The sequence below is a fragment of the Platalea leucorodia genome, assembly GCF_965183815.1.
Source record: "Platalea leucorodia genome assembly, chromosome: 9".
NCBI classification, from domain to species: Eukaryota; Metazoa; Chordata; class Aves; order Pelecaniformes; family Threskiornithidae; genus Platalea; species Platalea leucorodia.
This window is the reverse complement of record NC_138831.1, coordinates 14,070,013-14,083,467: the sequence shown is the minus strand read 5'-3', so window position 1 is coordinate 14,083,467 and position 13,455 is coordinate 14,070,013. Positions and strand designations below refer to the sequence as shown.

At 39.7% G+C, this 13,455-nt stretch overlaps 1 protein-coding gene across 4 annotated transcripts in view; it reads right to left on the bottom strand.

Annotated features, from left to right (window-relative positions):
• The window catches only part of ITPR1 (inositol 1,4,5-trisphosphate receptor type 1), a 186,530-nt gene that overhangs the window by 154,577 nt on the left and 18,498 nt on the right, over window positions 1-13,455 (bottom strand). For all 4 annotated transcript variants that reach the window (XM_082321383.1, XM_082321382.1, XM_082321385.1 and 1 more), the window contains exons 2-3: window positions 11,638-11,745; window positions 7,776-7,846 (exon numbers count right to left, since the gene is read on the bottom strand). In XM_082321383.1, coding sequence (XP_082177509.1) covers window positions 7,776-7,846; window positions 11,638-11,729 — 163 coding nt within the window. In that variant the 5' untranslated portion in view covers window positions 11,730-11,745. The remainder of the gene's footprint in view (window positions 1-7,775; window positions 7,847-11,637; window positions 11,746-13,455) is intronic.

Genomic DNA, 13,455 nt, shown 5'->3' with positions numbered 1-13,455 from the left:
TAATAGCTAAGAACTGCTTTTTGGCAATCCCTCCCTCGATCCTACCTGAAATACCCTGAACTTTCCACAAGGGAAAAAGCTCTGACCTGTGAGAGCTGTTAAGAAAGAATGAACATTCAAACCAGCACTTGGCTTATTTCTTCACTTTTAGGACATGGTCACTGCACCAGCTCATTTCCCCTGTTGTCCTGCATAGTATGTCTCATCAGTACAGAATTACTACCCACATTCTTTAAATGGGCAAACGAATCACATAGATCATAAAACTTCACACTAGGAGTTCAACTAAGTCCCCCCTTGTTCTTTTGCAGAACCTTAACCAACAGATTGCGTTTTTCATACAGCATTCCAGTTATGCATATTAATGGCCGCTTTCTATTTCAAAGGGGCTTTGCTCTGCCTTCATCTAGATGCAAAACATCCAAGATGAAAGCACTTTAAAACCAGAAGTTGGCAGACAGCTGTTTGACCACAGTACTCTCAGTACAGACCAGCATGCAAATGCAGCCTAGCCAATCTTCAGAGCCTGCGCCTGGTATCCCAAACAGACCTGTCCCCTCTTCTTGTTCACTATCTACAACTTTTTAAGGCCAAGTTGAATAGACACTCTTGTAATCTGTGCCATACAGACCCTTCCCATTATGGTCTTGGTACCCCATCACTAGGACACAGCAAAACCATGCTAAACCATTTCAATTAAACCAATAATTATTTAGCCAATCATTTATCCAGTGTTTCAGCAAAGCACATCTGCATCATGGAGTTGGGATGTCTTCAGGATGTCCTGGTGCTTCAGCATGCATAGCTACCAACTGGACTACAAACTTGTCTTGCTTAATAGGCCAGTAAGGAACCACACTGCAATAGACACAGCAAATTAAATAAAACCTGCTTTTCTATTCACTCTCAATGGCAATACTTACCTTCCTGTGTGGGGAAAAAAAAAAAAAGTTCCTTTTGGTTCCTGCATCCAATCGCTATTGGATTTCACAGCAATGCAAGCTACTTTTGCACATTTAAATAAATTACAGGACATAGCAGCTACGCAAGTTAGAGTGTAACACCTATTCTCCAGCTGTGCTCATAACAGGAAAGCTCCAATTCCTCCTCTGCTTGCTAATATAGTAAGCCATAAAAGTAATCATTAATGAGGCAGGCACTACCACAAAACCCGTGGATAAAAACTGGTTGGAGATGAGGCGTTTGTGATGTTCCTCGGAAGTCACCAAGGGCCAGCAGAGAAGGCAGTGTACATTGCCTACCATCTCACCTGCACAGAGGAAGGAGGCGTGGGTGTCCTCATGTAAGTGGTGCATCAACTCTTGATTAGGACTCTCTCTCTCACAGGGTTTTCCAAGCTTTAGCAGATATAAAGCACATTTGTCTGTATGAAAATGCAGTGCTTCTGACTTTCCAGTTTTTTGAAATACCTAAATGCCACAGTGACAATTGTCTATAACATCTGCTTGTACGTAGGATGCAGTGGGCTACAGATTCACATTTTAGAGACAGTGCTCAGGATTTCTTCATCGTATAAAGGGCATCGAATTCAAATGCGTACTAGCAGTTGGCAGTTTTCTAGTACAGTTCTATAAATACTGAGAATCATACTAAAGGATCTCTCATCAAGGCAAAGTCTATTTTAGATATCTTAACTATATCGATAGATTTTTCCTATTCAAAATGATCAATGCTTCAATTTTAAATAAAAAAATTATAGTCACAACATGAGACTGTATTTTTATCATTTTTCTCTTCCATCATACCAACCCAAAAGTTTCTTTTGATTTTACACTAAATCATGATACTAGTACTCTTTTAGAAAAGGGGCTAAGAAGCATATTTTTTTCTTTTTATGGTGTTTGGCCATAAAACAGAGAAGTTAGTTAAGTGGGTATTTACTATTGTTGCCCCACTTCCTACTTTTGGTATTCAGTGTGTGCATTTTAATCTCTCCTGGACACCTCAAAACTGAAAAGGAGTAACTTTTCTATTTCTCTTCAAAACCACCATACTAAGCTTTGAACTTAACACTCAAGCACTCTCAAAAGTTCTGCCTCCTGCATGAAAAAGGAATCCTGCTGTTTTATCTGCTAATACATGGTTATCAGAGTGAAAAAGGCCGTATTTAGACATTTGTTTAAATATTCCTTAAAGGAATCTAGGCACCTTAATAATTAACATACCCAAACATTTCACCATCATTAGAAACTCCATGTTCAAAGAGAAAAAGGAGCCTAAACATGGCCATGAAGCCCAGCTCTATCACTTCTCTTCTTCTCACCATTACTGCAGGAATATGCCCTCAAACCTCTGCAAAACACCTACTCAAACTCATCTAATGTATGCAGGAAGTCATACAATTCAGACTATTTCACATCAAAGTTTAAAAAGCAATCTGAGACGATATAATTGCTTTCACCAGAGTAGATTTGAAAAAGTATGCATGGAGAGCATACAGAGAGCAATAGGATTTGAGGCTACACACTTACCTGCAGCTGAACATGTGATACCTAATGGCTTATACCACAAAAAATTCTTCTTGAGTACAGGGGATGGTACTGAACTACCTTACCACCTAGAAAGCGCATTTCTATATGCTGCTAATATTTGGCAGAGGATCCGGGTATTTGTTTTAGTTTGTTTCTTTAATATTCTGAAGTGTCTGGGAAAACTATGTCTGTGACCCTTCAACTGGAAATTCCCTTAATCTCAGTTCTAATGCCAAACTATAAACAAGCTTGCATTGGCTAAATAAGGCTAAATAACTCCATAGCCTCTATCAGTACTGCATAAATTATATGTTTTCCTTCATATTAAACAAAGCAATAGCGTATAGGTTTCAGATCATTGATGGCAAAGCTACGAAGAACAAAACAGAACTCAAAACATTTCTGTGATGGAGAAGTGTATTGACTTTCACCAATGCTGAGCACAAAGGGAATTTAAGAGAAATCTATCAAAAGAAGTGGTGTGTAGGGATATATATTGGGTTTTTTTATACATATATATTTATATATTAAAGCTTCTTTGTAGTGCCCAGCTCATTTCTTCTACTGAAGAGGAGCTTGTAGTTCAAAAGCCAAGACCCTCAGTGCTAGCCCCTACCACCACTAACTAACCTAAGGCTTTGTGAAGGCAATATTCAGAAAGAGCATACAGTATGGATTAGGATCAAAAGAACAAATGGAATTTGAACTACTCATCTTCTGCTTCACCATGAGGGTATTTTAAGTCTAAGATATGGGTTCATTCCTTGAACATCTTGCCAAAAAAAGAGTGTTGCCCAGCAACTACTAAAACAATGTTCTGGAAGGAGGTAGCTGCTGGACAAATTAACCCAGTAAGTGCCCTTTTTCCTGAGTTTCATACAGCCATTGCAAAGCCTCTGGATCCCTGGCAGACAGATCTGCATCCCAAATAAAGAGCTGTAAGGAACATCCTGAGAAGGCTGTCAGACAGACTGTTTTGGTGTAGTAGCAGTGTCTTGCATTAACAAACCCATTTGGCTTAGCACAGCACTACGTTCCAATACAAAATGAACACAAATAAAACCTCTGCAAAAGCACATACAAACTAACAGAGCACAGAACAAACAGCTAGAGCCCAAAATTATCAGCCCTGGGCTGTGCTTCAGTTTCACCACTATTGCTAGGTCTTACTTTAATTTGCAAAATAGCTATCCATCTCTGTGCACTCAAGTACAAATGATTTCTAATGAAACACTGGTGCTTTTAGCCTAGCTAGAGGGTCAGCTGTAGTTCATAGTTTCCACATAAATCCATGCATATTAAAAGGATGTTCATTTATAGTCACTATTCAGATGCACAGTCATACTCAAAGACGGCAATTAGAGCAGCAATTCCAGCTTTATAAAATAAGTAAAATGTCTTTTTTTGTTCAAAGCAGTGCAGATAACCAAGGAACTGTCACACTCTCTCTTTTTTTGGAGACTCGTACAACTAGGATTTTTTCCAGGAATCTCATCTGTACACAGTATATTCAGACCAGTTAAGTAAAGTACTCTTTCGCAAGAATTTTCATATTAACATTTTTAAAAAGAAACAGCCTAATGAATGTACTCTTAAGTCTTAACATTTTGCAAGGCAGTTTTAGAGGACTTTTGAATTAGTTGGAGCTGAAAACATGAAGGGCCAGAGAAACACTGTACTTTAAAAAAAAAAAAACACCATCCACTGAAACCTCACAGACCATAATTACCATCCAACCTCAAACCACTAACTTCAGGTGCTATCTACTTCTGATTGGGATGGGAAAAAGGAAGAAAAAAACCCCCCAGCCTTCACACCTTCAAGTGATCAAACTAATATTAAGGACCTAGAGGCACAACAGCATTTAATATGTGAAATAACTACTGGCAAACACTCATAGTAACTTGAGGCTGTGGGACTTAATACCTTTCTTTAGAGTTCTTTCCAACTCTGGCACTTCAGTTTTTTTCCAATACTCCCTCTGAACTTTTTTTTTTTTTTTAATGTCTCATTTATACTTTTATACCACACTCCAAATCTCACCTGAACTCTATCCCACCTTACTCTCAGCCTCCTCTTACATTTCATCCCTTTCAGGGCTCCACCACCACCAGATTACTCCGTCAGCCTACTTTTTTCCACAACTTTTGTCAACAAAGCGAGCCCTCATGTCCTCAGAATACCTCTGTACATTTTCCTCCAAGCAGACTGAAAGGCTCTATCGCTCCCATCTCCGACTCCAGTCGTGCTGCTGCGAATCGTTCTGTTCAACCCAGTTCAACCAAACACACATTAAGCTTCCCTCACTGAATCTTCCTCACGACAACTTGAAGCCAATGTTTTTATAAAAGGAGTGACTTACTAGCACACAAAACCCACCTCCATTTCAGCTATGAAGTGCTTGGTTTTACAAACACATTCCTCAGGCAGGGACTATTTTCACACCACAAGCAGGTCATCAGCATTTAGTGACAGCATATACTCATGGCTAAGTATTACTGTCAGCTGCCTTTGGTATGAGCGCGGCTCTCTCCAGGAAGAAGGATGGTGCATGTACACCACCACTTTGGGCACAGCAGCTCTTTTTCAAGGGTCTACAGTAGAGAGGAAAGAAAAACCACCACCCTCTAGACCAGGGCCCCACTGCTGCCACGAGATGCAACTGATTAAGTGTAGCCTAGGCAACAAGACTTTTTAAAACCTGAAACACCCATGGCTAAGAAAAAAGCAGGATGGATTAATTCTGCTACTGGATATATATGCTTTAGTTTCACATTACTTTTTCTTGCATATCTAAGCAGTAAATCTTGCTTCTAGATATCTCTCATAATTTTCATGCTTAATCAAAGTGGTACTTACAACTGTTTTAGATCTGCCCACAGAAGACAGATCTGCTCAGAGAGGCTTAGAACTACGTTTCTTAAAAATACTACCCAAAGCAAGATCCTCAAGACTGGCCACGAAGTCACAGGTTCAGTGTTCCTCCCAGAAGGTGACTGCAGATTTTACTGACCTGCGTCTGGACGCCTTAAAGCACAGCTTATTTGAAAGAGGATTCGCACATAGATATAAAACAGGTTATAGCATAGAGGCATTTTTCCAGTACTGTGTAAAGCTATAATGTAAGTCACTTACATTTGGTTAATTTTGGTCCTGCTCTAATGAGATTTTCAGAAGTTACTTCTCAGTTACCAGTGCCAGTGTTTTACACCTATTCGAATTCAAACCAAGATCACGCTTCTTCTCAGGCCTCAAACTGCAGAGATCCTGTGATGTCTAGTATGGACTACGTGACATCACTGAACAAACGTGGGCACCACGTACGAGGTTTACTGGATACCAGAACGTTTCCACATCAGTTCCCACGCTGCTACTGTACAAAAGGTGTCTTGCGCTACTGATCTGCTGTACCTGCGCCACTGCCCAAGGCAATGAAGACTAAATCTCAAGTATGGCAAAACTAAATATTGGGACTACTGAATTTCATTCACCAGATGCGCATAGTTGCTTTATATCCCAGATGTAAATGTTGTTTGGATAAGTGCACCTTAGGGAAGGCCTTGTGTTCCATTTGCAGGGGAGGTATTTTTGCAAGGTGTCATAAAAACACCGAGTAAGATTGCAGAGACATGGCTGCAGTTCCTGACTTTGCCTGAGACTTCCCGTGCAACACCCCAGCCAAGCCTCTGGGTGCCTTTGCTTCATAATAAAAAAAGGGGTATTTTCCATTTGTGTTGAAGATGGTGTGATAAACTTCATTATTACTTCTTCTGAACATATTTATCGTGGAAAGCGTTTTATCTTAGACTACACTTATAAAGCATGTGTATAAAGAACAGAAATGCCTGCTAAAATTTTATGACTTTTGTTGCCATTTACCATTAAGCATAAACTTCCCCATGAAAGCTTTACTGAAGTAACTACAAAGGTTGGAAAAGGTTCACACCATTCTTTCTCCATGTATAAATTATAAGTAATATGAGAACATTTACAATGTCTAACCACAATGTTTTATGTCAGACAAATGTCTCTCCGTACTTGCAGTTCCTAAACTGTGCTAGCAAGAACTGCCTTTTTCTCATTCTTTTCTCTCTCTCTCTCCCCTCCCCTTCTTCTACACCCAGCAGTCTCAGTCAAATCTGGCTTTATTCCTTCATATGATTTTAACGTCAAGAAATGCCTAGAGTCAGGGCTCTAGTTCACGTAACACCATTGTTCTTTTTCTGGAGAGCTTAACATTGAATGCTAAAACTTCCCCAGGTTGCCTCTTCAAGTATTTGAATCATCAGCTATTTAGTTTTCCAGTAAAAAGGGAGAAAAAGCAATGAGAAATCACAGACTTCAGCAATATTCTAAAAACAGTATTTCATTATGGGACATCTTCATGTCATGGAAAAAAAACAAACAAACAAACATAAACCAAACAACAGCAAAAAACAAAACCAGCAGTACAGAAGGTATATGATTTTCAAGGGCAATCACCTGCAGTTCTGGCCAAACCTGAATAGAATTATGGTAATTCTGAGCCACTGATAAAGGCAAAGCAAAAGCAAGAAAACGAGATTTATCCAGCAAAGAAACAAGACAAACAGTTGCTGCTACATCTGAGAACAGCAATAAAAGGTAGATCAAATTTTTAAAATATGTGGCTGAGCTATTCTTTGGGTAAAAGATACAACCAGGGGATGAAAAAAGAAGAATTCAAGGTCTTACGAAACAAAAATCCCAGTTAGTGCTTCTCTTCCTGTTGGAGATTTTTCTGAAATAAATCAGCCCAAATCAGCCCTAGCCAAACTGTGCAAAGAAGTAGGCATTAATTTCTTATCACTAAGCATAAGTTTCCTGGCAGAATGAAAGCAAAGTCAAACGTAGTTAATATCAAATGAGGTCAAACAACAATAGTTGTGAGAAACATTTGCTCCTTTTCATTTTCCTCTTCCCTGAGATAGGTTTGGTACTAAATGGCATGTATGATAGTATGGAGAAAAAGAAATTAAACTTATAGATACCTTGTAAGTTTGGACAGATCTGAAAGCCAACTTCAATTGGCAACCCCATCTCCACCCCCTCACAAAGCATTCTTTTTAAGTCCCACAACTCACTTCACAAGACATTCACACTTACATACTTTTTTTTTTTTCCCTCATGAGTTGCCCTTCATGGAAGAAGATGACACTAAAATATTCTATAGAAAGTGTGGAGGTCAAAAGTAGTTACATGGGATTGCACAAAATGAAGGACTTCTTCCAACTAGAAGGGTAATAAGCTGTCTAATAAACTTACCTCTAAATTTTTTGGGTGGGTTGTTAAGATCACCTGCTTCTGGCTGTACAACACACCGATCATCCACAAGGCTGCAAAGAAATGAGAAGTAAAGTGAGATTCTATTCCCTTGCAATTGCTTACATCCTTGTTAGCAAAAACAAAGTAATTTATTTGCAGTATTTTATCTGAGTGGCCACTTCAGCAGAAGACATTCCCCAAACGCCAACTTATGCCAAATCTTTCTAAGAAGCATGCAGCTAATTTTTAGTGTTGCCCAAGAGCTATGCTCCTGGATAGGTGGGACAATAAATAAGTCATTGCTCCTGTACACTGCATCATCTTTATGTCCCCTCCTTGAGGTGCAGACAGAACAGCCCATATTCTAGTTAGGTGAGAGACAGCCTTAGAACAATTATTGCCTCTTGGACAGATTTGAATAATGTTTTTTGCAAATGTGTTTATATGAAGGGTAGAGAACAGGAAAACATGACGCCTATGAAAACTGGACACTGCCCGTGTGACCCCTCAAGTATTAACAAAAGGCAGAAACAATAGCTGCCACAATAAAAATTCACTCCCAAGAGAAAGAAAGGCATAAATGCACCCTCCTGCTCACCAGTCATAAACACAAGATACGTCAAGGGATCGAACTAACCTCCTCCTGTTCTACCAGGAAGGAGGTGAATTGGACAAGTGAACCCAAGAGATTCCAATAAGGAATGCCAGGACAGAGCTTTTCCTGTGAATATACATCGGCAAAATACCCTCAGGGTCAATTCAAATCCCACAGAATAAATAAAATAGTTAAGATGCACCTGTCACCAATGCTCTGCCCTTAGCATGCTTTGGATCAACATGGAATTACACTTTTACCAAACACTACTTCCAAATTGTGAAAATGCAACTGTAACCAAATATTTTGCAGTTTCTGATTTGACCCTAAATGACTCAATTTGGCCCCTTAAAACCAATCTGTCAAAGAGGCTTTCTACACAAAAGTAGAAAGTAGAACTCCAAGGTCTTAAAGGTTTGAGAGGTCCATTCTCATGCAGATTCAACTTGAGAAAGATTGAAACCTAGAATATGAGAGTTGTTCCTTGCAGAGGCTGGTCACATGCAGGGAGCATCTTGAGACAACAATTATGGAAAATAATGAAGTGCATAAAAATTAAGAGATCAGAGAGATTAAGTGGACTCAACGGTTCTATGCATCTAAAATTTGCATATGCAAACATTCAGAGTAAATTGCTTTTTCCCCATGGATTTTCTCCCTATTCAGTATTATATATACATATATGTGCTACAACAAGAATGGTAGTATTAATATTTGAGCTGACTGAAACACCTGCTTCTAGTGACCAAAGGGCCAAAAAAATATCAAGTCAAATGGGTTAACTCTGATCATCCCACACAGAGAATCTCAGTGCAATGTATCCCTCATCCTGAGATTAAATTGAAAGTAAAGAGGAACTTCCCAAACTACTAAGAAAAAAATTTTACATGGTGAAAAACACAAAAGAGGATATATGGTACACTGGTAATCATAATGATGACAGCACTGAGTTTGGGAAACAGCAAGAGTAAAGTCCTGATTAAGCAACAGTCATGTCATAGGAATATTAAATAGGAACACTCTTCAAAGATTTAGAACAGCATTAGAATGTACAGTGGTATCTGTTTCTCAACCTTCATTAACCACATGAACAAGTCATTACACATTGTTATGACATAAGACTGTCAAAACTCCACATGGTATAGAGTACAATTACACTGAATCTTTCCTTTGCTTCTTTAATTTTTCCAGGACAAAGACTAAATTAAATATGGGACAAAACTAACTTGATTATGAAGGCTTATTAAGATGATAAAGCATTTCATGTTTCACATAGCAATTGGGATTTCTGTCTTAAATTAGGCTCAGAAGATGTGTGGCCATTATATAATGCAGTTACCTTAAAACAGTACTAATCAAATCAAAGAGGATGCTTGTAACACTAGGGGGTCTTTAGACCTGCCATCGGAACACCTCATCAAGCCTAGAAAATACATGTGCTTAGGGCCTGTAATGTCTAAAAGGACTACCCATGGTGAAAAATATCTGCTCAGCAATGCCATCAAAAGCCACAGCCACTGCATAATGTTCATCATGCACTGTATGGGATTAAACACAACATAACAACTTTCTACTTGTTCTGGAATTATTTACTGCCAAACTTGCTTCAATACTAGGAAGAAAAAAAAATAGCCAAATGTATAGTATTGCTTAACTCGTTTTGCCAGTTTTCAGCAGATAGTATTTGGCCAGTTACACAGCTGATCGAATACTGCAGAGCGTACATGTCATATTTGACGAGTACCTGGGAAATTTGTCAAATACATTCGCCAAATACTATTCGACCAACCCTACTTACTACATCCCTTGCTTTTATCATACCTTCTTTCCCTTCTGGCAGCATCCCATATTTTCTTCTCTTTCCTATAATAGATCATGGTGCATCTTCAGTGTCTGCTTCCTTCTCTGCCCCCTTATTTTCCAGAATCCTAATAGCTAGAGGACTAAACCTACAAGTTAGTTTGGAGTCACTTAGATGAGATTCCAGCCCATCGTTTCCTGCTGAGAGACTTACCAGGATGCTGTCTTTGTACCCTGCTTGGGAGCTCCATTTATCAGATGCATCTGGACAGTAGGCATCAAAAAATTTGCTGTCACTGTACCCACCCTGAGGCCCTTACGGCTACTGGAAATGAGAAAGAGCATGTTGTGTGCGTGCCCACTCACCATGTCATCAAGCTTCCCGGTTGCTTCTTTGCTACTCATTCAGTATTGAAGTACCACAGCAATGTGTCATGCATGCTATTTCCCTCCCTCTAATTTCTCACGGCTTTGAAACAAGGTGGCAGATGTGCTCTTTGAGCTTCTCATCCAGCCCCCTGCAAGGTCTTCCAAATCAGTACACGGCTCCACTGCCAGCTTCTGATGTTCGGAGAGATTTCTCCTCAGCAGCAGTTGAGCAGAATAAAACATACCCTGTCACTTGTCAGAGCTGTATTTCAATTCCACAGCTTTTCTCTGCAAACTCTTCCTTTTCCTATGTGAACGGCTACTTTTTGTTTAATGAAGTGGCATACACTTCTTACTGCTTAAGAGGCATTCTCCTACAGAGCACCTACTCTGACGTCTTTGCAGAAGAAAGCGCAAAGGAGCTCTGTGGGGAAGCACGCCAGGGGCAGGAGCCGGCAAGGCACGGCTCCCACCACAGCTCCAGGGTGCTGGCCATCAGCAAAGCTGGAGATTCAAAACGTGGTCTCCTTTGACTGGAGAACAATTTTGTTTGTACGAGAAACCTCAAATACTGTAAGAAAAGACAAAACTAGTCATAGTGGAAAGTTAGTGGTATATAAACAGTTTGGCTCAGGGCTTTTTTTTTTTTTTTTTTTTTTTTTTTTAAAAAAAAACTACTTACATTGCCTATGCTACATTCTTTTTTCCAATCAACAGATTGCACTGGAGCCTATTCATTCCTGACTGGGGGGGGGCAGGGAGGGACAGGACGGGACACACGGATGGACACGGGACAGACAACAACATGAAAATCATTTGCTTGCATTCATTCCCTCTACCCACACCTTAACTTGGCAAGCTTCTTCCTCCCCACCGAGTATATCGAAACCACATCATAGCCATCGATACACTCTCCATTCTCCCAACATCTAACTTGTCATATTAGCTTCAGGTCATTTTTAAATTTAGGGCCAAATCTGTACATAAAGCTACCTTGCTTTACCCTCTATTTTCTGGGAGTCAGGCTCAGGATAGCTAGCTGAGTTCTGCTAGTCCTTCTTAGGGATGTTTTTAGTATAAGAGAACAGCTGTTCTTACCCCAAAGTGCTAATAAATCCATTCGTTGAGCCCTCTGCATAGAGAGAACAAATATCTCCAATATGAAGGAAGCTCGACATCTTGTCAGTCATCTCTGGCTTACTCCCCCTAGAAGAATAAAGCGCAATGTTACTATTTATCAGGCAGAATTTCTCGGTATAAGCTACTGGAGGTTACAACAACAGGACCTTTTCTTTTGTTTGTTCATTTGTTTGAAAAAACTGAAAAAGTTCTTGCATTGGAATTTCAGGTATCAAGGAAAACACAGCATGTCAAAATGCTTGCTTAGAAAAATAAACCAGGGAGAAACAAGCAGCTACCAGCATCCTATTGGGTGTGGGACTGTTTTACAGGTAGCCCTATTCGTCCCAAAAGACACTCAGCCACTTCAGTCAAGGCATACCGACCCATTTCATCCCACCTGCAAGAGGGAAAGGGGGGAGAAGAGTGGGCTGCCTCAGTTCAAGCCATATGATTTGTACCATCTAAATCACAACACATTTCTTTGCCAGATTCTTTGTCAGAGTCAAAGGTAGGTTTGAGCATATTTTAAAGGTTCTCTGGTGTGCTGGAGCAGTGCTCCTGGGAATTGTAATGTAAAATATTGGCATGATTCATGTCAACATTTTTTGGTCATGTCAATATTTTGACAACACTGAGGTAGCCATCTGCTTACAGCTGCGGTCCCAAAGACAGCATTAGGTAAAGACCCACTGAATATGCCTGACAACAGATTTTGCATGTAAAAATGTAAAGATTAAGGTTTTTCAGAGTCAAATACTTTGAACTACCTATGTATCAGGAAGCCAAATCCCTGTGAAATCAGGAATACTTCAATCATGTTTTTAAAATAGATTGCCTAAATGGAACACTGAGAAGACAGCCACTTACTGTTGTCAACTTCCACAGTAATAAAAACTACCCTTATTTCCTTTAAAGCCTCAAATCCTGGATGGAATGATACAAGACCTACCTGTCATTTAAATACATATAGAAAAGCGAGTTTCTATCTGTCCCAGCAACAAAGAAAGAGATAAACAACATGAGCCCAGATAAAAAGAAGCCCAACTGAACAGATTTTCAAAGACGTCTTTTCCAAGACCATTCACTGGGTTCTTGGAGATCCTCCTAAGCCATGCTTTTTGATCACCGAGTTCAAAACGCTGAAATCGCTTTCTGTGTGAGGTTTCAAACAGCAGGCAGCAACGCTGCTCTTCCAAGCTGCTCCTTCTTGCAGGCTGGCGACTCGCTCTGCAAGGCAGCCCTGCCAGTGAACGCTGCCCAGGACCAGACTCCCAGATTTAAGGGAAAATAATGGAAAACACTTTCATCCGACATCCCACCCAAATCAGTTTTAAATGTTCTACCACCAGGAGAACTAAGCAGCAGGAAATTATGCTTATTATGGAGCACAGCCCTGACATTGTAAAGGGGATAAATATTCCCTTTCACTGAACATTATCTTGTTTACTAAAAGTGTGAGGATCAAGTTTATTAAGCAAGGCTGGAGCTCAACAAGGACAGATTCATGGAGGTTTAAAAGTTGATGTTGATAATGCACTGCAGATATGAAAGTGCAAGGAAAAACCTAAAGCTACGCTTTTCTTCTAAAAAGTTGCAAACAGCTATCCCTCCTCACTGCCTCACCCCCAAAGTATTGGTGGTGGTGGTAATAATAATAACAACTTTTATTATTATGAAGTCAAAGCACATTATAGACATTCTCATGTCTGTAAATCCCTCTCATCTGTACAATTAAAAACAAATTCAGAAAAAACAAAAGATAACAGGCCAAGTTCATATGCAGGGTAAAGAAGT